At 37.7% G+C, this 15000-nt stretch overlaps 1 protein-coding gene across 1 annotated transcript in view; it reads right to left on the reverse strand.

Annotated features, from left to right (window-relative positions):
- LOC125042696 overlaps window positions 1–10778 on the reverse strand; it is a 28699-nt gene extending 17921 nt beyond the window's left edge. The window contains exon 1 of the mRNA XM_047638511.1: window positions 10734–10778. Coding sequence (XP_047494467.1) covers window positions 10734–10757 — 24 coding nt within the window. The 5' untranslated portion in view covers window positions 10758–10778. The remainder of the gene's footprint in view (window positions 1–10733) is intronic.
- Between the last annotated feature and the right edge of the window lie 4222 nt (window positions 10779–15000).

Consider the following 15000-nt stretch of genomic DNA (forward strand, 5'->3'; position numbering starts at 1 on the left):
CGAATGTTAACGCGTGTCTTGTTGTACTTATACAACAGATGTTACGTTTACGCTCAACTTGTCTTCAACGTTTTTGTAATTACTGCTGCTCAGGCATCCAGCAAGGGCATCAGCTGGAGGTGGTCGTGACAAACGCAGGCACGATCTGATGTCCCATATCACTTTTTTCAGTTCTTTTTTATTTTCTGATTAGGAAACAAGACTGGGGTTTCTAAGAAGTGTTATCATGATATCTTACTTAACGACATTTAACAATAAATACACAATATTATGTGTGTGTGTGTTTGTGTCTATGTATATGCATGTATATGCAAATGCATATATATATATATATATATATATATATATATATATATATATAATATATATATGTACATCTATATATGTATTTGCATATACATACATGCATACATACGCGTATATATATAATACATATATATGTATATATACATAAACATATGTACACACACACACACACACACACACACATATATATATATATATATATATATATATATATATATATATGTGTGTGTGTGTGTGTGTGTGTGTGATAGTGGGTGGGTGGTGGGTATAGGTGTGGGTGTGAGAAACAAATGCCGCCCTGTGGCTCAGAATGTCTGAAAGTCGTTAAGTTGTTTCCAAAAATCCTCCTCAAACTGCACTGGAAACGAATAAATGAAGAGACGGAGAGCGTAGTTCTACAATCCGCGCCAGACTTTACCGGACTGATGCAAAATAAATAAATAAATAATAATAATAATAATAATAACAACAGAAATAATAATAAAATGATAATAACTAAAGACCACGATTATTGATCATGTAAGGAAGTTGGGTTAACGGATCCGAATTAGAGATGGACTGAAGAAGAAATCGAAGTCCATAAATAAACAAAAGCCAATGTAAAAAAAAAAGATTATAATAAAAATAATAGTAAAATCTTTTACAATTCCAGTTACGAAGGCCGTCGACACGACTGATTTAGTGTCGAATGAAGGAACAGCGGAAGAGCTTGGGAGGAGAGGAATTTTGAGATCATGTGTCTGCCTGTCCGTCTGTCTGCATCTCTCTTTCCCCTTCTCTCTTTCTCTTTGCCTTTATCTCTCTCCCTCCTTCTCTTTGCCTGCCTCTCTCTCTCTCTTTCTTTCTCTCTCTCTCTCCCTCTCTCTCTCTCTCTCTCTCTCTCTCTCTCTCTCTCTCTCTCTCTATATATATATATATATATATATATATATATATATATATATATATATATATATAACATGTATGTGTGTGTGTATTCATACATATATTACAAGTGCATTTGCAAGTCAGACGAATGGCGCAATATTTCTTAAACGTCTTATTTAAAAAAAGCGAATGTGAATTGTAAGCACTACTGTCATACCACACGGGGGTCTACGTGTAACACGCAAGTGCATTCATATGCCGAACTGCAGCAGCTATCGATCGTGTTCTCTGATATTTAGTTTTGATGTTGAACTAATAGAGAGAGAAATTGGGGACTGCGATTTCGGAAATTGTCAATAGTTTTGTTTTGAAAAGTGAGATTCGTTTTAAAGTCAGGCTGTGGATATAACGCAGAGGAATGTTTTATCAGTAGGGTAGATATGACGATAGAGGGTTTTGCAATAACGATTAACTAAAGACCGTAAATATGTCTATCGCTCAGAGTGAAGATGGCAGGTGAGAACAAACACTGAAGACTGAAAACGAGTATTTCAATTAAAGCATCTTAGTAACACAAGGTAGGTAGTGGTACAGAGATAAGAATAACAATGTTTGAAAATTCAACTATTCGAAAGGCAAGTAAATAATCACCTGTAATATCAACTGTTATCTGCCGCTTATCAGATAATCATTAATTAACATTCACCTGACGACGGCTAACATCGAACTTCTTTTTATTGTGCATTTTTCGGGTTTTGTTTTTTGATAATTCCTACTTCCAAATACTCAGTAGCCGAACTTACGATATAACCATGTAATTATTCTTCATTTTCCACTTGTTTTTGTGATCTCTTTTTTCCCCACCAACTGAAATTTCGAGGCGCAAGTGCAAATTATCTTACCCGGATTGCTTGTCGGCTGATGCAACAGTCTTAGAGAGGCCGCAGGATTGCATTGCATTTTCATTGTTCTGACTCCAAACGAGAACGCAAATCTCCAGTGTTTTATGTATTCCGTACGTAATGACATTCGTCTGCAAAATAGTTGTCATTTTCCTAATCGTTTGTCGTCAGTTGGGATGCACCGAATGCAGGTTGCCTCACTAATATCGACAAGTAGTTTTTGCATAGATTGTTTATATATCATTATCATCACCACCATTGCCTTTACTATTATAATTATCATAATAGTGATAACATTATAATGTTTACTGTTATGATTATTATTACTATTTTTATTCTTATTACTATTATTATCATCATTACTATTATTATTATCACTATTAGTATTATCATCATTATCAATATCATTATTATTAATATCATTATTATCGTTATCATCTTCATTTATCCTTCTCTCTCTCTCCTTCTCTCTCTCTCTCTCCTTATCTCTCTCTCTCTCTCCTTCTCTCTCTCTCTCTCCTTCTCTCTCTCTCTCTCCTTCTCTCTCTCTCTCTCCTTCTCTCTCTTTCTCTCCTTCTCTCTCTCTCCTTCTCTCTCTCTCTCCTTCTCTCTTTCTCTCCTTTTCTCTCTCTCTCTCCTTTTCTCTCTCTCTCTCCTTTTCTCTCTCTCTCTCTCTCTCTCTCTCTCTCTCTCTCTCTCTCTCTCTCTCTCTCTCTCTCTCTCCTTCTCTCTCCTTCTCTCTCTCTCTCCTTCTCTCTCTCTCTCCTTCTCTCTCTCTCTTTCCTTCTCTCTCTCTCTCACTCTCTCTCTCTCTCTATCTCTGTTCCTCTTCCTCTTCCTCTTCCTCTTCCTCTTCCTCTCCCTCTCCCGCTAACCCTCCCTTCCCCCTCTCCTCCCCCTCTCCTCCCCCTTCCCCTCCCCCTGCCCCTCTATCTCTCCCCTCCCCTTCCTCCTCTCACTCACACTGCCACCTGGCCGCGCAATTTGTTGCTGACTGCTGCCACAGACGCCACAGAGCCACTAGCGGAAGGCCAAAGTGGTCTGACTGGGTGGATGGCGTGACGAAGGGGTAAAGGAAGGAGTGTGACAAAACAATAAAATAGACAAGGTGGGAAGAGAGGTCCCTCGGGGCAGCAACAGAGAAAGGTCACCATGTAATATAGCATAATATAGTATGATGTAAATATTCCCGAATGCAAATTGTCATCCCAACGCCCCTTATATGTGGCAACGTAATTAAGTCTGGCCCACTTTTTTAGCCTACTCTATAAGGGCTACAAGCATGCAAGACAATGACTGCAGACAATCCAACCTCCACTTACAGAGAGCAAAAGATGCCAAAATTATTTACCAAGTCAACAGCTAAACAAAAAAGTGCAAATTGAATAACAAAGAACACTAATGACTCACTCAGTGAAACATGATTAAACACTATTTAATTATTGACACTAAAAAAATAAAAGTAATTGATTTCCACATCTGGCTCTTGCACTTGGAACTTTGAACTCTTGGCTTTGGTCATGTGGTGAGACGATAAAAAGACTGGATTTGGGCATGTGGCGAATCGTTAACAACTCTAGATCAGGGTGTCAAACACGCGGCCCGCGGCTCTCTTATATTTCAGTCTTACTGTCGGCCATTTTGTATGATTAATTAGGCCAGCCTTTCGTCTTTTAAGATTATCACTTACACTCTCACAGGTTTCGACTCATAATGATTTGCCTGCATGATGGAGTAGGTTTTGACATGTGGCACAGCGATAAAGGACGCTGGATTCTGGCCATGTGGCACAGGATAAAGGATGCTGGATTCTGGCCATGTGGCACAGGATAAAGGATGCTGGATTCTGGCCATGTGGCACAGGATAAAGGATGCTGGATTCTGCCCATGTGGCACAGGATAAAGGATGCTGGATTCTGGCCATGTGGCTCAGGATAAAGGACGCTGGATTCTGGCCATGTGGGGAAGCGACACACACAACGCACATAGAGAACTCTGGTTATTGCTAAGTGGCAAGGTGGTAAAGGACATGAAGGGTACTTTTGGAACAGGATTGGCAGGATATGGGCCTCTGACAGGCCAGAAACCCCAAGACTAGAGGGAGTTAGTCAACCACGTTTTATGAAATACAATGATATCGTCAGTTACACATCATTGAAAGCAGTGACCATGAAAATATTGATAATTCCTAATAATCATACTCTTAACAGGTCCCTTAATCCAACCGCCCAATTAAGGAAAATCTCATCATTACCAAGGATGCTCAATTATATCCATAACTTGCCATTTAATGTCTCATCAGGAAACATATCAATATACGCGACTGTTTGAGTCAAACATAAGAGAATCATTTAGATACAGTAAGAACAAACAACACAACACATTAACTTTATTGCGGAGACTTGCGAGTTCCGACGAATAAAAGTGAGATTAACATTTTATACCAAACACATCGGTCCCAGCGCTGTTGCCACCTAATCTCTCTTATTCCATCTTTTTGCCATTCTTTCATACCTACGACCACGAATATAATCATGTCAAGTAGTCGCCATGAAGGTTCCTAACAGGTTCCACATCATCATACCAACAAGACATAAATGAAAATGCTAAAACGAAAAGGAGACAATTAATCTCCAAAAGCCACTCCTGGCAATTTCACCAACCGTTGTATTAGTTTTTGTTTTAACAGCATGAAGGTGAACTACTTCAGATTTTCCGTATTGTTGGCAACGTAAGAGGTTGGTGACCAAATGCGATTTTTTACCACTTTTTGTCAGCAACCACACCTATCTCAAGCTGAAAAGTATGAAGGGTGTCTATATTGGTATTTTTCGAGTCCAAATGTCGAGAAGTATAACTGCAATGTTCTGGTTGTGGGAGTTCCGGACACTTGTTTTGTATGGCGTCTCTGAATGCTCCTGTTGTGAGGGCTCCCCTTATTGTGTCGTGTATTCCGGTGTTAGTGTTCTTTCGTGTTCTAACTTTTATATGTATCTTCAGACATTTGTTTCGTATTGGCCATAATACCATGACGAATATCACCGAGGAATTAAGTACTTTCAACAAGAGATAAAAGCCTCAAAATCATATGTGGCACAGGGGGGTAAATCTGAAGAGAAAACCTATAAAGAAAATCTTAAAAATCTTTAAAATCTCTTCAATCAAGACACGTCGAAATTACTTTTACCCATGTATCCCCGAAATTCTTACGAACACGACCCAACCAGAACGGTTCAACGACAATTTGCGCAGTAGCAGAATTTAATATAAAATATTAACTACTATTTCATTTCGGTTGCAGTTAGTTCTACAACATCTTTATCTGTCTGCGATGACTGGAGCAAATATTTGTATTCTCTTGAAAGTGATGGTGAATTCATTACGAGAAGGACCTCGGTTTCCTTGCCTAGGTTTGGAAGAACTGTGGCCAGTGGTATACAGTACTTTTACTCAGTTATTACTGTTATGTTAAGGTAAAAATGCTACAATGTTGGTGTATTGATGGGAAAAGTCTAGTACTTTAAAGAGCTAGTATGATCGTAAAAACAGAGAAAGAGTGAGGAAGAGACAAACAGATAGATAGAAAGAAAGGGAAAGAATAAAAAAAAAACAAGATAGAGGAGAATAAACACCGAGAAAGACAGAGACGAAAAATACGGCATATATAATGCGATATGCTTTTAACGTGAATTCATTTCTGAGGGGAAGGCCGTGCAAGCAATGGCGTGAGCTTAGAAAGGCAGCGAGCAAGGCAGAGCTCAAGGTAGAGAGGGCGGGGTCAAAAAGGCAAGCAAGGAGGCGCGGGTCTAAAATCTGTTCTCGCTTTAATGTTTTTCATTTTTGCTTTTCAGGACTTGTTTATCTTATAGTTATTTGTTGTTATTAGTAGTAATAAAGTTAGTAGTATTAGCATTGTTCTTATTATTTGTATTATTGCCATTGACGTTGTTGATGTTATTGTTATGATCTCCAACGCTATCATTATTTTTTCTTCTTAATCTTATTGTCATCGTTATTGTTCCCTATATTGTTATTATTGCTCACTGTGTTACTGTTATTGTCTCCTGTATTATTATTGTTTTTATTATAAGTATCATAACATCACTGCCATTACCATTATTGGTAACAGCGAGAATTATCAATGTTTTTCTTTGCTTTTAACAAACTATAATTGACTCGATCCGTGTTGTTATTTGTATCATTTTTAAGGGGAGAGCACATAACACAGACACAGAAATAATACAAATCCCAACAATGGAACAATACAAGATAACGAAGTCATTTGTAACATCAGTGACAGTAATGATAACGACAACCATCCCAAAGCATTTTTTGTACTAATTTACTGCCATTACCTCTACGTTTTCCGCAAGGTAACTGAACTTCAATAAATTTAAGCGAAGGTATAAATATACATATATATATATATATGTATATTATGAATTAATAGAATGAATCAGCTGAATGAAGGTGCATGACAAGCAAGTAATAATAATGCTGAAGCTAATTATTATCACTATTATTACAGTCATTTTTATTACTCTTATTATCAACATTATTATCATTATCATTGTCAATATTATTATTATTGTTGTCATTATTATTATCATTGATCATGATTATAGTAGTAGCAGTGGTAGTAGTAGAAGTAGTAGTGGTAGTAGTGATGGTGGTGGTGGTGGTGGTGGTGGTGGTGGTGGTGGTGGTGGTGGTGGTGGTGGTGGTGGTGGTGGTGGTGGTGGTGGTGGTGGTGGTGGTGGTGGTGGTGGTGGTGGTGGAGGTGGAGGTGGTGATGATGATGATAACAAGAAAAAAAAATAAAACTTTCCGACCCCTCCTAAATTTCTTGTTATGTTTGGTGCAGAAATGGTCGCAGGACAAGACAACAATGAACTCCGTGGCATGTCCTAAGGACCAGAAAATCGACCGCAACAGCAGACGGGGTCATTTGTAAGTGCTTTGTTGTTTTCCAGCAAAGAGAATACATAATTCTTGCAATAAAAAAGACTAGACAATGTAATGACTAAATAAATTTAATTCTTCGGACAAGGAGGATTCATAACGAGCGGGAAACAATGCAAAGAAAAGTGACTGCTGTAGAGCGTCCTTTTTATAACATAATATTCCCATGTTTATTCGTTTTTCTCTCTCTCTCATTTCTGTTTTAACATCCTTTCATGGATTCGTACAGATTTTGTTTATCATCGAAAGGCATCGGGAAATTCCTGAAGGTGAGATAGAGAACGGAGCCGTGATCTTGTGACGTCACGACCTCGATATGGAGGTCGAGCAATGAGTCAATATGATTGTCGATGGCGGGAAAAAGTGGGAGGGAGGAGGGAGGGGGAGGACAGAACAAAGCGTTAAACAGTTATTGTTGTCGCCACTTTCGGGGTCTTTGTTCACGCGAAATGCATAGCTGGTGTGGACAGGAACAGCTGATAACCTCTGACCTTTGTCAACTTCCGCCATGAGAACATAACACGGAGAGGAGGCGTGGCCGCGTCAGCTGGCAATGAGAGGCTTTCGCCGCGTCCGTCGCGGAATCTCTCTTTTTCTCTCTGCCTATCACCTCTTTCGTTCTGTTTTATTAGATACTGTTTGCACACGTAGATAAATAGATAAATAGACAGAAATGTGCATATAGACTCACACACTTCTGTTTATTTATCTACCAGCACCCATAAATACATAAACATAGAGAATAAACACTCTCACACACACACACACACACACACACACACACACACACACACTCACTCACTCACATATATATATATATATATATATATATATATATATATATAAAATAAGGTTAATATCGTCCAGTCGCCGAACGATTCCGCTTCCCCGTTCACTTACAGGAACTAGAGAAAGGATATATTTAAGGATTAGCATTTCTATCCAATATAAGGTACGAATCGCTCGGTCGCTCTATCTTTATGCGACAGTATAGCCTGAATCCGTTACGCAAGGTTTGAATTCGGCTAAAGTGCAGTCTCATTAGGAGGGCTTGATTTAGAGTACGACGTTCGCACCGTCAAGGGTACAGCGCGCCGGAAATATTCTCGGGTCCGTCAGTAGCTGGGCGTGGGCAATGGACTCGATCATGGGCTGCGCGCCGGCAGAGTAACCGTTGGGTTTCCTCCAGCTGCAGCCTTGCCCTTTCCCGCGAAAGGGCGGCGAGGGAAGGTAATGGCTGTCAGAGGATTACGGGAAGATGCAGGCTTTTATGTGTGTATAAATATACACGTATGTATGTGTATGTATATATATATATATATATATATATATATATATGTGTGTGTGTGTGTGTGTGTGTGTGTGTGTGTGTGTGTGTGATATATATACATATATATATTTATGCATATACATTTATCTATTTGTGTGTACGAGTATGACCGATGGGCTCTAAAGAGAGTGGGAAATGTCGGTACTGTAGAAATGAAACACAATATAACAGCATACATACAGTGAGGAAGACAAAACACCAACAGAAAGATTATAATAACGAGGAAAAAAAACAAGGGAGACTGCTTGTAAGAAGAAAAAAAAATGCGGAAGTCGTAGGACAAGGAAGGGGAAAAAAAACGGTGGAAGAAAATAGGCAGATAAATATCATGACAATCAGCCGTAAAACAAGAATGGAAGCTTCGCGGAACAAACCAACAACAGAATGGAGAGACTTCAGTTAGCGAGAAAATAATGATCCAATAGGATAGGTGGGTGGGCGGGGCGAGGGGGAAGGAAGGCGGAAAGTGGGGGAGGGGCAATGAGGGCGGAGTTCGTAAGGTCAGAAGGTCACAAGGTTAATGCTGGAATCAAGGCCATCAAGTGAGACTGGTCATGTACTTGCGCGTGTGTTTGTGCAGACTCATGTACGCACATCTACAGTAGATAACGGCGGACTGACTGAGAGGGAAAGTGACTGCGACTACGGTAAAAAAGAGATACCGACTCCAGGTGTATGTGTGTGTTATACATGTGTGCATATATATGTATATATATACACATACATTCATACATATATATACATAAATATGTATATATATATTACAAATTCATATATATATATATATATATTATATATATATAAATGAATACATACATACATACATCCATATATATACATGTGCATATACATAACCATACACATACATGCATACATACATTTATATATACATATTACATATATATATATGTATTTATATACATATATACGAACATACATACATACATATATATATACACGTGTGTGTGTGCGCGCGCACGCGCTAATATCAACAGTACGAATCTATGCATAAACGCAAGCCCGAGCGCGCATCCAGATAGTGTACATATTCATATGTGAGAGAGAAAACAAAAACTCTTTCCAAACAGCTGATGTTCGTGATCATGCTAATTGGCACTTTTAGAGCAGACTTGCTTTGGTTATGTTAGCTAGAAATGCGCCATTACCTCGACTTCTTTAAAAAAGCCATTTAACTGTATCTTTTCTAGAATTAAAGGACACAATAGCTTGCAAATATAGATAAACAATAGTCCCTTTTCTACACCCTGCGCCGTGACTCATGCCAGTTCTTTAGATGCTCGCAACAACAAATATCAATCTGAGTAATGTAGAACGCATCTAGAAAATCGCGAAATTACGAGGGCAGGCGCACCAAATGTCAAGTATTTTTCCAGGCGGACGTTTTATCTTTCAGATACAGAGGAAAAAGTGCAAATAGAAGATATAATTGATAAAATGATATACACAATGCTTTGGAGCGTTATGGCCAGCGCTCGGCGTGACTGCTATGGCACTGATTTCTTATCTGTTTATTTTACCATTTATCTCTTACTTAACGTGAATATGATCATGTCACCTGCCTTCATTTCCCTTCTAGGTTACAGACAATAATTTTCTTAATGTATAATTTGTCTATGAAATACACTCGTATAAAAACATCCTTTTCTGGTAGTTAAGATAATGAGTGCTCAACGATAGGTGGGTTGGGCGATGGCCTTTCGAACTACGATAGCAAAACAGTACGATGCGTACGTGTGCGAGGAAGACATGGATAGAGGCGGGGGATGGGAGAGGGAGGTAGCCAAGAGCAGGACCAGGGAGACAAACGTAATGAGGGGGCAATTGTCAAACCCGTTAAAAAAGAAACTTCAAACTGGAAGTCATGCAATAGCAGAGACTGAGACAAGATTGACATGACAACTAGACGTGAGGTCAGTTCAAAAGCCAAAATTTCCAGCGTACACTTTCATAAACTAGGGTTCGAAAACAAGTTCAGGTCACCAGAAGTTGAACGACTGTGAAATGTGAACGAGACAGGTTGCACCCGACACTGGTCTTAAGAAGAGCACTAAAACGAGAGCGTTATTTAGTAGAACATGAAGAAGAAAGGGAATAAAAACGTAAATTCATACATTCTGCCTCCTACCTTTCCGTCGGTGTCAGAGATGAAAGAGGGAAGTTGAATAACAATAAAAAATAGGGGAGGAAAAAGAGGGAAAATAAGAACGAACGAGGGGTAAATACATCACCAAACACAACACTTATAACGGGAGAGACGTGGCGAGGGGAAAACCAGAATACAACAATCACCATCCTATACTACTAAAATCCCCAACAGCACAGCACTATCACGTCACAGCACTCACACACAGCACTCCGCGCACATCCATGCTCTCTCCAGGACGGACCGAGTGTGACTGGCCCACCAACTTAAGTTTTTTTCCTTAGTCTGGAGAGGTGGAGCGAAGGGTGTGGTGGTGGTGATGTGGGTGTGGTTTTGATATGTAGAGATGATCGTAGGGTATGGTAGTGATTGTGGTGTTGTTAACTATTGGTCGGGTTGATTGCTACGACTGTTTGCATAGATTATACATATATGATCCAATTCAATTTAGTTTATTTATTACTGGTTTTAAAAGCTGATAATCAAACATTGTCACACACTGACTGAAAGGCCACAAAATTGCAGGGGTGGATTTGCCCCATTTTTTAAGAGAAAAGTTGTTATTATCAGTTAATATGGCGTCGTTGCTCTTATTATCATTGCTAATGTTGTTATCAATATTTTTACTGTTGTTATTATCCTTAACATAATTATGTTTATCATTATTATTTACTAATACTGTCACTTAAGTTGTTATCTTTATTCAATTATTTCTCATCGTTTATTACTGTTTCTATTTACCATTACATTCATTATTACTATTCTTGTCTCTATTGTTAGTAATTATCATTATTATCTCTCAACATTATTGTTACACTGTAGCCGTCATCATCTTTCATACTATCATTATTATTTCTATCCGTTTTGATTGTTATAACTGTTAGTATTATCCTCTTCATGACTTTCATAATCCTTGATATTATCACAAGTGTTATAATCATTAGTAGCACCATATTATTATAATCATAATCGTTTTTAATATCATTGTTATCTGTATTGTTTTACTGTTATTACCATCATCATTAGTAGTGGTAATAGTAGCATTATTATTATTATTATTGTTATCATTATTAGTATCATCGTTATCGTTATCATTATCGTCATCATCATCATCATCATCATCATCATTTTAATCATTATTATCATCGTCATTGTTATTATTATCATCATCATCACTATTATTATTATCATTGTTATTATTAACATCATCATTATTGTTATTGTTATTACTATTATTATTATTGTTTATTATTATTATTATAATTATCATTGTCATTATTATTATTGTTGTTGTTGTTAACATCACTGATATCCTTATCGTGATTATTATTGATCTTGGTATTGATATAAAAAATAAGACTATTATCACTGTCAACAATATTGCCATTTTTTTCTATTATGATCATCATTACTATTATCATGATCACCATTCTCATTACTTTCCTCGTCATTATCATTATCGTTACTATTAGTTTTAGCAGTAGTATTTAAGTACTATCATTATCATTGCTATCATCATAATGAATATTATTATTATTATTATTATCATTATCATTATCATTATCATTATTATTGTTATTATTGTATATATTGTTATCATTATTATCATTATTATTATTATTATTATTATTATTATTATTATTATCATTATCATTATCATCATTAATATTGTTAATATTATTATTATTATCATTATTATTATTATAATTACTATTTGGTTTTATTATTACCATTATTATTATCATAATCACTATTTTCATTTCGTTCCTCGTTATTATCATTATCATTACTATTAGTCTTAGAAGTAGTAATTAAATTATTATCCATATAATTACTATCATTATAATTAATTTTAATATTATTATTATCATTATTATTATTATTATGAATATTACTCTTATTATTATTATTATTATTACTATTATTATTATTATTATTATTATTATTATTATTATTATTATTACTATCATTATTATTATAATTTATATTATTGTTATTATTATCATTATTATATTATTATTATTATTGTAGTGTACGGCTGCGCACTCGCCGACTCTAAGGTCGATCTCGCCTGGACAGACATCGTCCTCGGGCGCCGAGTGGTTGAGGCCACATGCCTGCCTCCTCTACCACGGAACAAAGGACGTGGGGAACTCTACGATGCTGCCATTGACTGGGATGAAACGTCCCGGGCTCCGCTTCCACCGACGATGCAGGCGCACTCGCTGTGCACCCGCACGAGGCTGGTGCTTCACCCGCCATTTACGCCTCGCCCACGTGATTCTAGTGCGACTTCATAAGCCGTGACCAAAGCCATACGAGCCGCCAAATACAGTGTTAAGAACTAATGTGAATATGGTTATAAAAATAACCAAAGAACGTATTTTCAACCAAGTCTCGTTACTTGAATGGCGTTGAAGTCTCCGAGAAAAAATAGAGATTTATTTATTTTCTAAGTCCAATACCGTAGAGAGTTACAGCCCGAAATGCACAATTTTCACGCAAATTGTACATTAACAGTTCTCCTATGTATTCTTTCCTTTATTATTATTTGTTTAATATTCTATCTCTTTGGCGACGCTTCCAAAGTGTCAATATAACCCCTGAAGAGAGTAATGGTTATTACATATTTTGGGTGTTTGTTTTTCTCCCCCTCTCTCTTTTCATGGTAGTTCGGGTCCTTTGGGTTGTTTGGACTACCGAACTATCGGGTTGGTCTTCCAAAGCTTTGCCTATCTTTTTCTTTTCGCGCCATGCTTATGGGGAAGACAGTTCGGTCCTGACTTCTATGCTGGACAGTGGTTCCGCTCCCGGTATTGTGCTCGCTTTGGATTTACTTCGTTTGGAATTACCTCGCTTGGGATTTACTTCGCTTCGCGCCAGGGTTGACGAATCCGTGTTTTGCAAGCTAAGTATTCTTATGGTTGTGTGTGGAAGACACCTGGTCTCTATTGGACTTTAGCGTGTCATACTGCACTACTATTTGCAACGTGCACTCTTTTCCACGAAAATCCAAAGCAGCCCTTTGATTTCACAAAGGGTCAGAGCATACAAAGGACCACTCACATAGAAGGGACACTGCTTGAGGATCCGTACCTCCAGTGTGCCATTTCCTAATTTAAGCTGAGTTATTACTTAGTTTTTTGTTGTTGTTGTTTTTATGATTGGTTGTTTCTTTTCTTTTTCCTTTCCCCCAGCTTGAGGATCCGTACCTCCTGGGAGAAAGCTCTTCCACATTCTCGCCCGTATTTTAAGGGCCGTTTTAGCTTGTCTTTGCCGTTCTTTTGTTTATTTGTTTTACTTTGCCTTGGTCGATTCCTGCCTGACCTTGTGGGTGTTCAGGCAGTCTTCGTGATCTATGCTCTTGTGGTGTTTTATTTTTCGATTTGGCTTCCGACGCTAAATTGTTTCTTACACCACGTTTTCCTTTCGTTACACAAGTGTTTTTATTCAGAGTTCCTCAGCACTATTCTTTTTATGTTAATCTCCATTCTGGGTTGGGGATTAACTTGTCTAAATTAGGGTTAGTGTATTTTTTTTGTGTGCTAGTACTTTGATTAAAAATACTTACGAGTTGGGACGCCAACTTAGGGGTAAATGTTCGTGAGTTATTTTTGTTTACATCTGGTGTTGATTTCCACGTGCATCACCCCCGCTGTGATTAAATTGGTGATGTACGCAACTATCAATTTCTCATGACTGAATTATTTGTAGACCTCCCTAAAGAGTGTAACCTGTTCAATAAATATCATACCGTCATAGAACTTTCACTCAGTCCCAGTCATCAGGAAAACAAATGACATCGGTGTAAAGTTCTGGTTCTGACTAAAGCTGAATGCTTAAAGATCTTGGGCTTGGGTCTCCTAAACAGCACATTGCTGGTTACTCTATCTCGCAACCCTGAAAGGCTGTAAAAAGGCTAGATGAATCAGAGTATATTAAGCTGATATTCTAGAATAGATCATAACTTTGCTACACCTGGGTTCCCACTCCCAGCAGGTGGATGCTCAATCCGAAGGGAAGAGGAAGAATTCTATGATCTTGCTTTTTTTCTTCCATACACGTCCACGCAGACGCTCAGCCTACGCTATCTCCCTTTTCACATTTACACACTTACACATCCAACATTCAGCACACACAATCTGTATTTTCCTTCCACCCCTTCTTATACAACATTCACACCCCCATACACAACACACACGGTTCCCGAACCTACTAATCGGGTGGTGGCAGCGTGACGTAGGCCTGCAACCTTACATCTGTTCACTGCAGACGAATCTTTTCCTGAATAATTTTATTCTTATTCTCGGTCGAGCCCGAACTCAACCAGACAAATAAAAATCTACTTGGTCTACGCCCCGCTACAATTATTATTATCATTTATTATTATTATTATTATTATTATTATTATTATTATTATTATTATCATCATCATCATTGCAATCATCACTATCATTTTTATTATTATT

This window comes from Penaeus chinensis, chromosome 32 (assembly GCF_019202785.1).
Source record: "Penaeus chinensis breed Huanghai No. 1 chromosome 32, ASM1920278v2, whole genome shotgun sequence".
Classification (NCBI taxonomy): Eukaryota; Metazoa; Arthropoda; class Malacostraca; order Decapoda; family Penaeidae; genus Penaeus; species Penaeus chinensis.